Below are 12228 nucleotides of genomic sequence, written 5' to 3'. Positions count from 1 at the left end.
CAGAGAATGGATTCATTTTTTGGATAATATGATTCTTAATACACAATCTGAAATTTTAACAAATATACATTAAAAATATTTGAACTATGTTTGCATCATTACATATTTTTACTCACAGGGGTGTAAATTGCCCCTGATTGAAGTCTTTGCTGACCTCATGCCTCTCCTAGGGTGACCATACTTCCCGATGAATCAGGATTGTCCCATTTTTGCAAGAAAATATGTTGTTCGGTTGGTAAACTAAATTTTTACGATTTTCTTTTTGGTCTTTGTATCACTATACGTTGACCATTTCTGAAGCACGATATAACTGTTTTCAACACACAAATATATATGATAATACATAATGTATATTCAATCGAAAGAAACTGTTCAAGGGACACAATCATCTCATAATCGTGATCAATGTCTCAAGCTATCACAAACCATACAATATTTAACATAACAAATACCTTAGTACTTGGGAAGTGATGAATATCTAGCTTTGAGTCCTCCATGCCAGCCACCAAAAGCTGTTTCTTGTTAACATCCACAGCAGTGACGGACGAACTGCCCTCACCCCACAAGCCTATTCAAAGAGAACAAACAAGACATGATTCATGAGTCATAACTCAAGTGATGATGGGAAGAGGGTGGGGAGGGATGGGGGGGCAGTGAGGCATCGGGATGGAGGTGATGATGAGAGAGGGTATAGGGGTATATGCAAGTTGAATATATGATTATTTGGTAGGGTAGTTACACCAAAATATAAAATTCCAAATCAAGTAACAACTGCTTCCTCTACCCCCATACCTGAGATCCTCCACCTCCTCTCCTTTTGTCCTTACATGAAAAATCAAAAGTTAACATACATCCCTTAAATACAAACTAAAACTGTAAAGTGTTCATAAGGCAAGCTGAGTCGCTAATTATACAGTGTCACATCAAATGGAAATACATTATTGCATATAATTCAAAATTGTTTCAAATTATATTGACCTTTACAGTGAAATCCATGCAAGCTCTGGCTGCTGCCCCAATCAAGATTCCTTCGACTCTTTAGGTTCGTTTCTTGCTGGAAAGATTCCATATTCCCTGAAAGAAACCGAATGCAAACATGAAAATCCATTTTCGGCATACATTTGAAGCAAAAGATTAATTTATAACATATCAAAGTCAATTTCACCACTTTTCTATGAAAATTTGACAAATAACTTTAGAATAAGTATTTCTACCCAACTTATTTTAAAGTCAATTCTCTGCTGCCTACTAACACCTATTTTTGTCAAATCCAAACTAGGTCATGTGGTTTTAGCATTGAGAGTAACACTCACACTGTGGATATCTCTGTTCTTGAATGTAATTCATTTTTAATACCCAAATTTGTCCATATTTCATCCGTCACCAGTGTTGGTCACAAATTTTAGAATTCTAAAATTTGCTAACAGTCTGGAAAAGTACTTTTCTTGGTGGTTCTGAGTCTACGAAGCCAATTAGAAGTGTTAGAGTTGACAATTTAATGTCTCAATGAGGAACAGTACCTTGAGGGTGGCGGTAAATTGCTTGTTGAAGTACAAGCATCAGTGACCTATTTTTTTCCTTCTTTTTTTACTTTCGAGCATATTTGGGGTAACTACTGATGACCTTTAAGCAAAGGTTAACCTCCACAATCAGACTCTGAGTTCCTTTGTTTGGACTTTTCCTGAAACCCCTTGGCTGATAAATTAGAAAACTGATGATCAGTCAATAGTTGTTGGGCCGTGTGCAAGTAATGGGATCCAGTCTCATACTTCAGAGGGCTTTGTCCAATCAGTCTTACCCAGCCAATTTCACAATCTCACTGCATCAATCACCCTTTTGATATCTGACTTCAATCCCTACCCTTCCAGTGTGAATATGAACGTCATGTTTGGTGTTCGTGTTGGAATTTAATTTTGCTAAAGCCCCTAACTAATTTGAATGACAAAAGAACTTCTAGTATTCTGTATTGTTCTGAAACTGATAAACAAGACCCTCCTACAAAGATGGGATTGAATGTATTTTAGCTAAAAGTTGAACAACTTTGTTAAAGAGGCTTTGAAGGAGATGCTCAATCAACTCACAGACATAGTATTCTCCTAACAATGATGAACTTCTAACAAATCTACCATCAGAAGACCAATCAAAAGATTTAATTGACCCTTGATGACCTTTACAGTGATGACATAATTTCAGCTGCTTTCCGCTCTTCAGAATTTGAAAGACATGAACGGTGCCGGCCTCGTCTCCAGCAACCAGATTCTTCCCGTCTGAAAGCCAGAAATCAGATTCAGCCGTAAAGTGTTATATGAAGCAATCGATTAGGGTGCAGGGGTGCAACCATCATGTTTGTACTTGAGTGGGTGGGGGGGTAGTCTGAGATGTTATAATGTCCGGGTGAGGGGTCTTAGGGGAGGGGAGATTCTTCCCCCTTTGCAAAATGTTGGTAAAATGGAGGGTAGCTTACATGTAAAATGGTGCTATATTTTGCTACTTTTGAAACAATCTTGAAGAATTTCCAACCTCTTTGGTTGTACCGCACAATCGCATACATATTATATATTTATGTACTGTACTCTAGAATGGTTTTGTAATAGTCTGTCTAATCATAGGGGGGGGGGGGGGGGGGCCTGTGCACCGCTTGCTTTTATTCACCACCTCCTCCCCCCCTCGCCCCATCCAAACCGAAGTTGCATTCCTGTCAATGTGACACACAGTTCAAGAAATGTTAAAAGCTGAATGTATTAATAACCCATATGGGATATTTAGGAGTAAAAAATAGTTACAGCTTGCTATTAAAAGATAAACGTTTTATTATGATAACAGTATGAACCGGAATAAATAGTGTCTAGGGTTCAATGAACCACAAGTCTTTAATGTACTGAGACTTAATTCTTGGCTAAACTAACATTTAAGGTTCTATTTACTTTATCATCAATAAAATGAGAAATTGACACTTTAGTACCCAGAGCATATGCTGTGCTTGTTCTACAACAAACATATAACATTGTGTACATACTAAAACAACAACACAACAAGACAAGTTTTATTCACAGAAATTACCTGGTGAAAACTTGATACAAACAATGGGTGATGCTTCTGGTACAGTTTCTTTGCTGATTTCTTCACAGCCGGAGGTATTATATGACATAAGTAGCAAGCTATTAATGAAAAATCATAAAACAAAAATATATGTAAATGTCATGAAATAACAAAGAAATGATAAATAATCACATGCCAAGTTAAAATTCAGCTAAAGATCATAAAAGCTTTGTCAAGAGCATTTCCTCATTTAAAATTAACCATTTACACATGACTAGCCCATAAATAGGTTTTCCAAGATGGAGATTTCTTATCCTTAAGATCAGTGAATTATGTACAGGAAAAATAAACCTTTCATGGGAGTAAAAAAAAAAAACTGCCATTAAATTTCTCGATAAGTAGGGCCAGTTGAAAGAATGTCTTAATAAATAATAAACTGACTGAAATCTTTTCACCTTTTATTTTTGGTAGTTTTAAGTTTTTGCTGAGGGAGATTGAAACATTAAGGCACTGAAAGCTAGCCTATCCTGGTTCTATTGATCAATGACACAGTGTTTTGATTAACTCAAGTAGTTTTACTAATTGAAATAGCAACTTCAAGGGAAAAACACATGTAGCAACCTGACCTGTTCTCATTCTGAGAGACAACCATATATAGACTGAATAACTGAATAACTTCTTAGAAGACAACGTCTTTCATTCTTTCCTTTTCTTTTCTTTGTTGGAATGAAACTTTTCTTGGTATTTAGTGTTTTAAAATTCACAAAAACCCATTTATACAAACAAACAAAAAATGACCCAGGAATTTTATTTTGAGGTACAGGTACCAGGTTATTTAGAAATGCTTGCAGGATGATGTGGCTCTCCAATTGTCACATTTCCAGTGTTGTTAAGATGAATACTTGTTTTAGTTAGTTTGATATGAATAACAGTGAAGCAGAAAAAATCATAGAAATTGTGATATGAGAGAGAATTTTCCAATATGCTAGAAACACCAAAAGTGGTCACTCTGGGAACATCAATCTCTGATGTCCATAGATTATCATTAATGGGTTTAATTAGTAATGTGGTACATTCAGTATTGCCAGTGGATTTAAACATTTCTTTACAATAATATTGAAAACGTTAAACTTTAAGCTAACTGGAAACATTTGCAATTTTAAAATTAGTGTAATTTTAAAATTGATTATTAATGCTCATTGCATTTACTTGAACAGGTAAAGAATATAATTTTTATCTTGATCTCAAAATGCAATGAAATTAAAAGTTGAAGTAGATAATATTTCTATTCAATTTGACTTCCTGAGGGTACAGTTGTTTTTTTAAATACTTTTTAACATACATAGTTCGGTTATTTCCAATTGTACTTACGTGACCAGGTATTAAAGAATATAATTTTTATCTTGATCTCAAAATGCAGAAATCAAAGATAAAGGAGATAATATTTCTATTCAATTTGACTTCCTGAGGGTACAGTTGTTTTTTAATTTTTTTTATTACTGAATATTCTGGCAAAAGTCACTTCACAGCTGTATCAGATCAGCTATTTATTTTGTGTTTTATTTCACTGAATTTCAATGTCCATGACTAGCAGAAGGCAAACAACCTAGTAGTTTTGTAAGAAGTATTCCATTTCGATGTCAAAGGCATACAAAGCAATTTTTCTTATTTAAAATGTTTTCAACATGAAAAAGAAATATTCAAAGATTAGTGAAAGTGCTGTGAGAAACAGATTGAATTAATTAAACATCTTCATAATATTAGCCTATATACATGTCCAAGGATCTATTAAAACTCCCACGTGCATATGTCAGATTTCCATCTAAACAACAAACTATTCGTTCACTGAGTAAAACTATGACAAAACAGGACTAGGGCGAGAGACAGAAAGTACACACTATTAACTGTTCCAGATAATTCAGGTTTTTGTGTCTGGATGGAGTGTTACTCAAAATATGGTTACAGTTAATCAAACCAAGACACCCAATTTCTTTTTTGCCCTTTCTTTCCAACAGTCTTTCCAAAATTCACTATTTTCCACCAAATTTCAAAGATTAGTCAGCAAGTACTCGTGGAAATGAATACAATTTTTCAAGCTATCATTGCTCGGTAATTTTCACGGTGGTGTTACACAAAAGCAATCAATATATAAAATATATAATAATAACATATCTATACATATATATATCTATCAATATATGTATATATATACTTACAAATTTTAATGTAAGTTGGCCAGTCAATTTAAGAGCAATAGTGCTATGGGTATGTTTAGTATCAAACAGTATGGGGAAACAAATTATCAGTATCACCTCAAAGAGGAAACAGGATAAGAGAGAAATTGTGAGCATCTCAAACGAAAGTGGTACGAATTATTAATTATGCTCACCTGTCACCACTATATATAGACGAATAGGAGAAATAGAGAGCAACTTTTAACTTTGAAACTACTTGAAATAGACAGAAACTCTGTACAGACATAACACATAAGACACATGTATCTTTGAGGCAAGTTGAAATTAGTGATTAGCGATTAGTTTTATTATTTTTTCCTAACATTTCAATGTGACATTGTGTAATGCTACCTATGCTGGGTAACCATATAGCAAGTAATTTACTTAATACAAATTAATTTTCTGCACTTTTGTTCAAATTAGAGGTGCTACTATATGACCTTTGCAAGTGACCAACAGACTTCAACTCACTTGTAAATGATTCCCAATTTTCAGATACTTTTTGACAATTCAGACACCAAACAGGTTTCAATATTACAGACAGCGCAGCCGCTTTGAAAGAAACGGCTTTAAGTAAAGAATATATACTCTGTATGCTTATCAAGGTGACTGAATATGTCTATACATTAGGAGGAGGTTCTTTGGAGTATATGTTAGAATACAAATACTCAAAAGAAAGAGGGATATAATACACTAGGGTAATACACACATGAGATATGGAGGGATCATCCCAGGGAACCTCTCAGAAGGGGTGGGCACAACCCCAGTCCCTGTCGTTTTTGACCACTAGGAACTTGCCATGTACAATCACAGATATCACAATGTTTGTTCCTTGAATATGAAAAGGACATAGGTTTTGAATTCTTCCTGTTGTAAAATTATAAAAGCTATCTGTTATTTGTGGCAAAAATACAAACGCACAATACAAACTCACAACACACAATACAAACTCACAATACCAACAACAAAAAATGTTGTAAAAGTCACCTTGCTTCTCTTGTTCCAACAGCTAAAAATTCAGAGGTCACTGCTGCATCGACACAGAGTAAGTTAATTCCCTTCATCCAATGCCTCCAGAGATGGGTATGCCCCGAACCATCTATTAAGGCAATGACTCCATCATACCCAACAGACAGAAAATGATTATGAAATGGTTCTTTGCGTAGACTGGCCAAACCATTGACTTCATCGTAATGACCCTATTAAACACAAAGATAAAACAGAACACACAGGTAGTATCAAGTAAAAAAAACAGAACATGAGTTGTGTATTAAAAGAACAGATACACTGGAAAACTGAGCATATTTCTATTGGGATCTTTGTAAAGTTCATTCTCGACTCACATCACTCTCTTTGATAACAGTGATATACATTAATACTGTTCATGGACTTGTTCACTGATGACCTCCTCTGACAAGTACCTCTACTTCTCTAATTATACAATTTTTCATATATGTTTTGACAGAAACTTTGGTACACTTAAAAAGGGGCACATGTAAAATTCTATGATATTACCCATCGATTTCCAATGTGGCAATTAGTTCTAGCTCTCATCCCCAATCCCCCCCCCCCTCTCAAAGCCCCCTTTCAACCCCACATAAAGTTTAAAGTTGAAGGTTTACAGCCTTGTTCATGGCCAAGGCCCTCTCACATGACTTTACAACTTAACTCTAGTCATGGGTAACTTGTCACACGCACACCAAAGTGTGCACAATTCAATCAATCCGTTTTGGGGCACCACATCGCACCACATCCACGTGTCCCCAGGGGGACTTCCCATAGGGTGCAGCCACAAACCAGCGCACACAGCTATATTTACAAGTAACCTTGCAAGTCTCCATTTATACACGTTGGTAAAGAGAGGCAATGGAGATAAAGTGCCCAAGGACACAACGTAATGATTTGACCAGGACTCCAACCTGCAATCCTTAGATTACAAGTCCACTGCCTTAACCACTTGACCACAATACCCACCCTTTGCCACCTTAGGATACTCTGAAGTAAGAATCCATAATCTTACCTGTGTAACGATCAGCCTTTTCGTGAGCGAGTCAAAAGGTGGTCCCGATGGGGTAATGCCCAATGAAAAGATACAGTTCATGGTCGTTCCGATAAAAATCCTGGACCCAGCGATCGCTAACACCCGAACACCGCCAGCATTTGCATCCAACTATCAGAAGAGAATATATCATTCATCTTTGTCTTAGTATAAACCAGCAGTAGGAAGTAGGGGGACGAATGGGATCTAAGAATAATGGTCAATTAAACTGACCATTATACTAAATATAAACAACAGGTTTCAAGCTTAAAATTGTAGTGATTTTTTTCTTTTCATTTTTCTTTTTAATAACCATCATTAGCTTGTCACAATATGCTTATTCTTTTATACACAGCTTCCTTGTTTTCCCTGAACCCCTGGCATCTTTTATTCTTCCCTTACAATTTCTGCAAAACCACTGTTCATGGTACTACCGCTAATTTTCATTTGTTAGACCAAACAAGTACTAAACATAGAGTACCCCAATTCTGTGATAAAACAAATAAGTGCAGGGAATGACATCGTACCGTCTTTTTGAGTTGGTTATGTAAAGGTGGGATGGACATCTTATTACAGTTTCTGAATTAAGTCCTTCACAGATGAAAGCTAAAGCCATATCCTGTCCAAATACTATTTATTTTACTATTTATAATACTAATAGGGAGAAAATTTAGCATACCCCGTTATTGCTCAAATTCTGAGCACCTCTGCTGCCCAGGGTCCAAGCGAACAAATTACCATCACGTCCACCAGTGAGGAGGAGACCTCTCAGGAAATGCAGAGCAAACACAGGACCCTTTAAAGCAAAAAGTAAAATGGAAGATTACTAGAATTTGAAGTCTTACGTTACTCAGTAGGAAATGAAGAGTCATATGGTTTGTAATTTAATCACCGCAGTGCTGGATACAAACATGTTACCCAGGGTTAGAATTAGAATTCCCCTTCTCCTCATGAAATGTACAACATTACAATTGTGTAACCCTTACCAGTGTGCTCATTCTACAGCATAGATGTATAGGTGAGAATGTAATTACAATTGCATTTATCTCCCTCATAAAGATTAAGTCACACTTACTTTATAACACATATATTCTACTTTCATCTTTCATTTGGTATAATTATTTGGGGCAGCACGTACTGCTCTAAGATCGAACCATTTTTCCTTTACAGCGTCCAAGTTTACATAAACTTATCATTCAGCAATATATTATCATTCAGCGATATTATCATTCAGCGATATTATTTGCAAATTTAAGACTTCTCTCTGTGACATTTATCACTATCAAGTTGGCATTTTCTTTGTTTAACTGGATAAATGACTCCATTCCAACAATTCTTTCAATCATTGTTTTTTTTTTGGACGTGTTACACACTCTTACTGTATAGTCTGGTTCCTGTTTCTATACCCTCCTCTAGGCTTACCTCCCATAACCACAACACATACTATATTCTCTAACTCTACTCTCTTCCTAATCTCATTCAGTGCCGTAATTTTTTATGTTACTTCGAGAAAACCTTTCAACATTACTTAATTATTTAATATGTTTAATTCCAGGCTGTTTTCTTTTTTTCCTGTCTCTCTCTCTTGTTTTTGTTTTCTTATTGATATTGTCCCCTTTGTTTGTTTCTCCCACTTAAGGAATGGCTCATTGCTGGTAAAGTTCACCTGAGTTTGTTTTGAGTTTCTCCTTTTAATCTAATTTCTATATTGCATCATTTATTAATGTTCTATATATTACCAGTTTTGATGTTATTAAATGTGTTTGAAGCTCAAACCCTATAAAAGAAGATGTTGATTTCCTTCTTTGCTAACATCCCTTTGCCCCTCCCACAATCCCCACAGCAATTTAAATAAATTTCAGACTACAGTAGTTATGTATATCCTTGACAATTATACTATTATTTCAATATAATTTAGGTCTGGCAAAAACCAGGAGAAAGATACATAGTAGGTCAGACAAAAAGGATAGAGAAAGGGAGAACTAAAAACGACATCATTCAAAATAGTCCAATCCAAATGTCTTACCTCGTGAATATGAGAAAGAGTGTGAGATATGGTATTGCTCTTACGAGGCCAAATATACACAGTGCCGTTAGAGTCCCCTGTCACAATGTCCCCGTTTGGACGGAAGGCCACGCATATGACATATTTAGCCTTGTTATTTCTCTGCAAATTTTAGGATAAAAGTAAACCAAGTAGCAACATTGTATCAATAAGAGTTATTTCAAATGTAAGGGGGCAAAAAATAAAAACCAAAATTGCAATGACATCTTTATTTAGCAGAATATGTCAAGTCCAAGCATAAAGTTTAAGACAAATATCAAGAAATGCTTTTAAGGAGTGGCTTGGGTTTATTTCCCTGTTCTCTTTCTACATCTGTGATAACTAAATTCTCTGGTTTAAACAGGTTTTATGTGTAGTACCTACATCAGAAAGGATAATATTTCATGAGTGTTTAATAGTCAGGTGGTAAGCCTTGATATATTGTTTAAGAGTGACCCAGAGTTGGATCCAGGATAAAGGGAGGGGTGTAACCCTGGTGTGGTTGAAGACCCCATGTAGGGGGGTCGGGAGCATTTCACCGTAGATCTGAACATAAGATTGTGCTAATGTACACTTTTGAACTGTGTGAGGTTAAAGGGGTGAAGGTGCACATACCCACCCCTATCCCCACATTCCCACCCCATCACCACCATCCTCTCCAAGGATCCACACCTTTGACTGAATCAAGCTACAAAAGAGTAAACTTACCTCATAGTTAGGCTTGATCTTTTCTGCCAGCCTTCCTCCCTCCTTGTCTAAATTCCAGAAGACCAGATGTTCCTTGCCGACACTTACAATGACAGACGGATCCTTGGGTTGGAATCGAACCTGACATACCACATCGGTACCAAGCTGAAATAAACACGTAAGCCAGACAACGTTAGCTACTGAAAAATACTAAGGGTGTCCCAAACCAGATCCATACCTGATGTTACTGTCAAACCATCCGATCTTGAAGATGAGAATGTGATTGTGGGTTTGAACAGTTTAGATTCTCCGATACTGACACTGGTGAGAACAGGGACCTAAACTCAAAGGCAGAGACGAACGTATATATGTTACAGCACAATGTATCGCAAATGTTTCATCAGGATATTTCTCCTTAAAGACTGATATCAAGCTAACAGCGCTAATGTTTCACTGGGAGCAATTCAATACATAAGAGATAAGATAAGATAAACTTTATTAAGCCCAACAAAGGGTACCTGAATGCTCACATAAAAACAGTTTTATAAAAATACACTAAAAAGTTACAAAAGGGCAGGAACAAATAAACAAAGCAGGACATATAAAACATTGCACAGTGACAAATAAGCATTTAAAATTTAAATTATCTGTTGATACAGACATGAAATAATTATAACAATTTTGATCACTCAGAATTATTCAGAACAGAACTACCATATACTTACAGTTGTGCTTGCAAGTCTTTCTCCATTCTTCCAGTCCCAGACAGATAGTACAGGGTGTGTGCTAGCATCCACTGCAAGCAAAAATCCCTGCAGGCAAAATAAATAAACAGATAATACATAAAGGATGACTCAGAATAGAATACTAAGTATATCATTATTCGACAAGGGTTTTAGGTGGTTTATTACATAAGAAACAAGTTATAGATTAAGTAAAAGAATTGTGAAAACAAAATACAATACAGAGTTTGATGTAAATTTGTATTTAGTGTCTGCAAAATGTAGTGCTGCTAGTAATATGTCACCTGCAATGATACAGAAACATTCAAATCCGATAACAATCATTTTAACAGTGAATCAATACCTACATGAGAAGCAGCAAAGTCCAGGCATGTTACACCATTTTCAAAGAAGGCTTTGCCCAGGACCAATACAGTTTGAAGGTTGGTGGCATTCCATATGTGGACGCAAGCCTATCGGGCAGATGATCACAAGGAAAGAAAAGGAAAATACTATTTTCAATGTTTTTGATGTTGCATATACTAAATAATTCATCCAATAATTCATTGTGAATCATCATCAGTATTCAATACTGTTGAAGAAATGTGATCACAGCTGACCAACACCAAATAATATGCTTTGGTAACACTTGTGTTGATTTTCCAAGGAAGTTTCTGATAGAAACAGAAAGGCCTTAACCTGGGGTGCACGCATCCCCAAAGGGTGCCAGGCAGGACTCGAAGGGGTGCAAAGCTAAACAAGAAATTTATGGACAAAGTGGCAAAGCTGTTTGCAAAGGACACAGGTTGTGAATAGTGGAAAAGGGTTAAGAAACACTGTGTTAGACCAATCAGATTCCTTATACATTCTCTGCAATCAGAATTAATTTAAGGCTAGTGTCATTATCAGTAGTTCCATTTCATTACATTTTTTTCTTCTTTTTTCATTTATGACCAATCATTCAATGATTTTAACGACTGTTTGAGATTTTCTATTCATTTGGATGAGACTAAATTCTCATTTCGTATCATTACAACTTCAAATATTACTTGTATGGTTGGTAAGATCAAGATTTCAAAAATATCTAAAATGCATAATTTATGTTAGAAATTGTTAAAAATTTATAAATAAGCAAATTCAAGACAGACGACTTTCTTGAAGATGTGAAAACATTACCATAGCAGTTCCTGCTTGTGCTTGACCAGAGGCAACTGTAGTACCATTAGTATGGACAGCCACACTGTAAAACAATAAATGCACATGAGCCAATGATGAGCTATGAAAGTTATCTACCATCATGGCTTATAAACACTCAACAACAAATATTTTGACATGTCAACAGGTTTTGCATATTCATTTGTTTACTCAATCACTCATTCATTTGTTAATTTGTTCCTTTGCACCTTCCTTCCTTCCATCCTTCTTTAAGTCATTCATTTCTTGAAGAAGAAACTAAATTCAAGG

The 12228-nt window shown here is 35.7% G+C and overlaps 1 protein-coding gene across 3 annotated transcripts in view; it reads right to left on the bottom strand.

The window, feature by feature from the left end:
- LOC139966752 (echinoderm microtubule-associated protein-like 1) overlaps positions 1–12228 on the bottom strand; it is a 32290-nt gene that overhangs the window by 1837 nt on the left and 18225 nt on the right. For all 3 annotated transcript variants that reach the window (XM_071970088.1, XM_071970087.1, XM_071970084.1), the window contains exons 10-21: positions 11941–12004; positions 11133–11237; positions 10768–10854; positions 10064–10207; positions 9338–9478; positions 7991–8107; positions 7294–7443; positions 6261–6472; positions 3061–3158; positions 2082–2267; positions 979–1074; positions 453–568 (exon numbers count right to left, since the gene is read on the bottom strand). In XM_071970088.1, the coding sequence (XP_071826189.1) occupies positions 453–568; positions 979–1074; positions 2082–2267; positions 3061–3158; positions 6261–6472; positions 7294–7443; positions 7991–8107; positions 9338–9478; positions 10064–10207; positions 10768–10854; positions 11133–11237; positions 11941–12004 (1516 nt within the window). The remainder of the gene's footprint in view (positions 1–452; positions 569–978; positions 1075–2081; positions 2268–3060; positions 3159–6260; positions 6473–7293; positions 7444–7990; positions 8108–9337; positions 9479–10063; positions 10208–10767; positions 10855–11132; positions 11238–11940; positions 12005–12228) is intronic.

Source organism: Apostichopus japonicus, chromosome 4, assembly GCF_037975245.1.
Source record: "Apostichopus japonicus isolate 1M-3 chromosome 4, ASM3797524v1, whole genome shotgun sequence".
Classification (NCBI taxonomy): Eukaryota; Metazoa; Echinodermata; class Holothuroidea; order Aspidochirotida; family Stichopodidae; genus Apostichopus; species Apostichopus japonicus.
The sequence above is the reverse complement of the archived record's forward strand: the minus strand, read 5'-3'. Positions and strand labels throughout refer to the sequence as shown.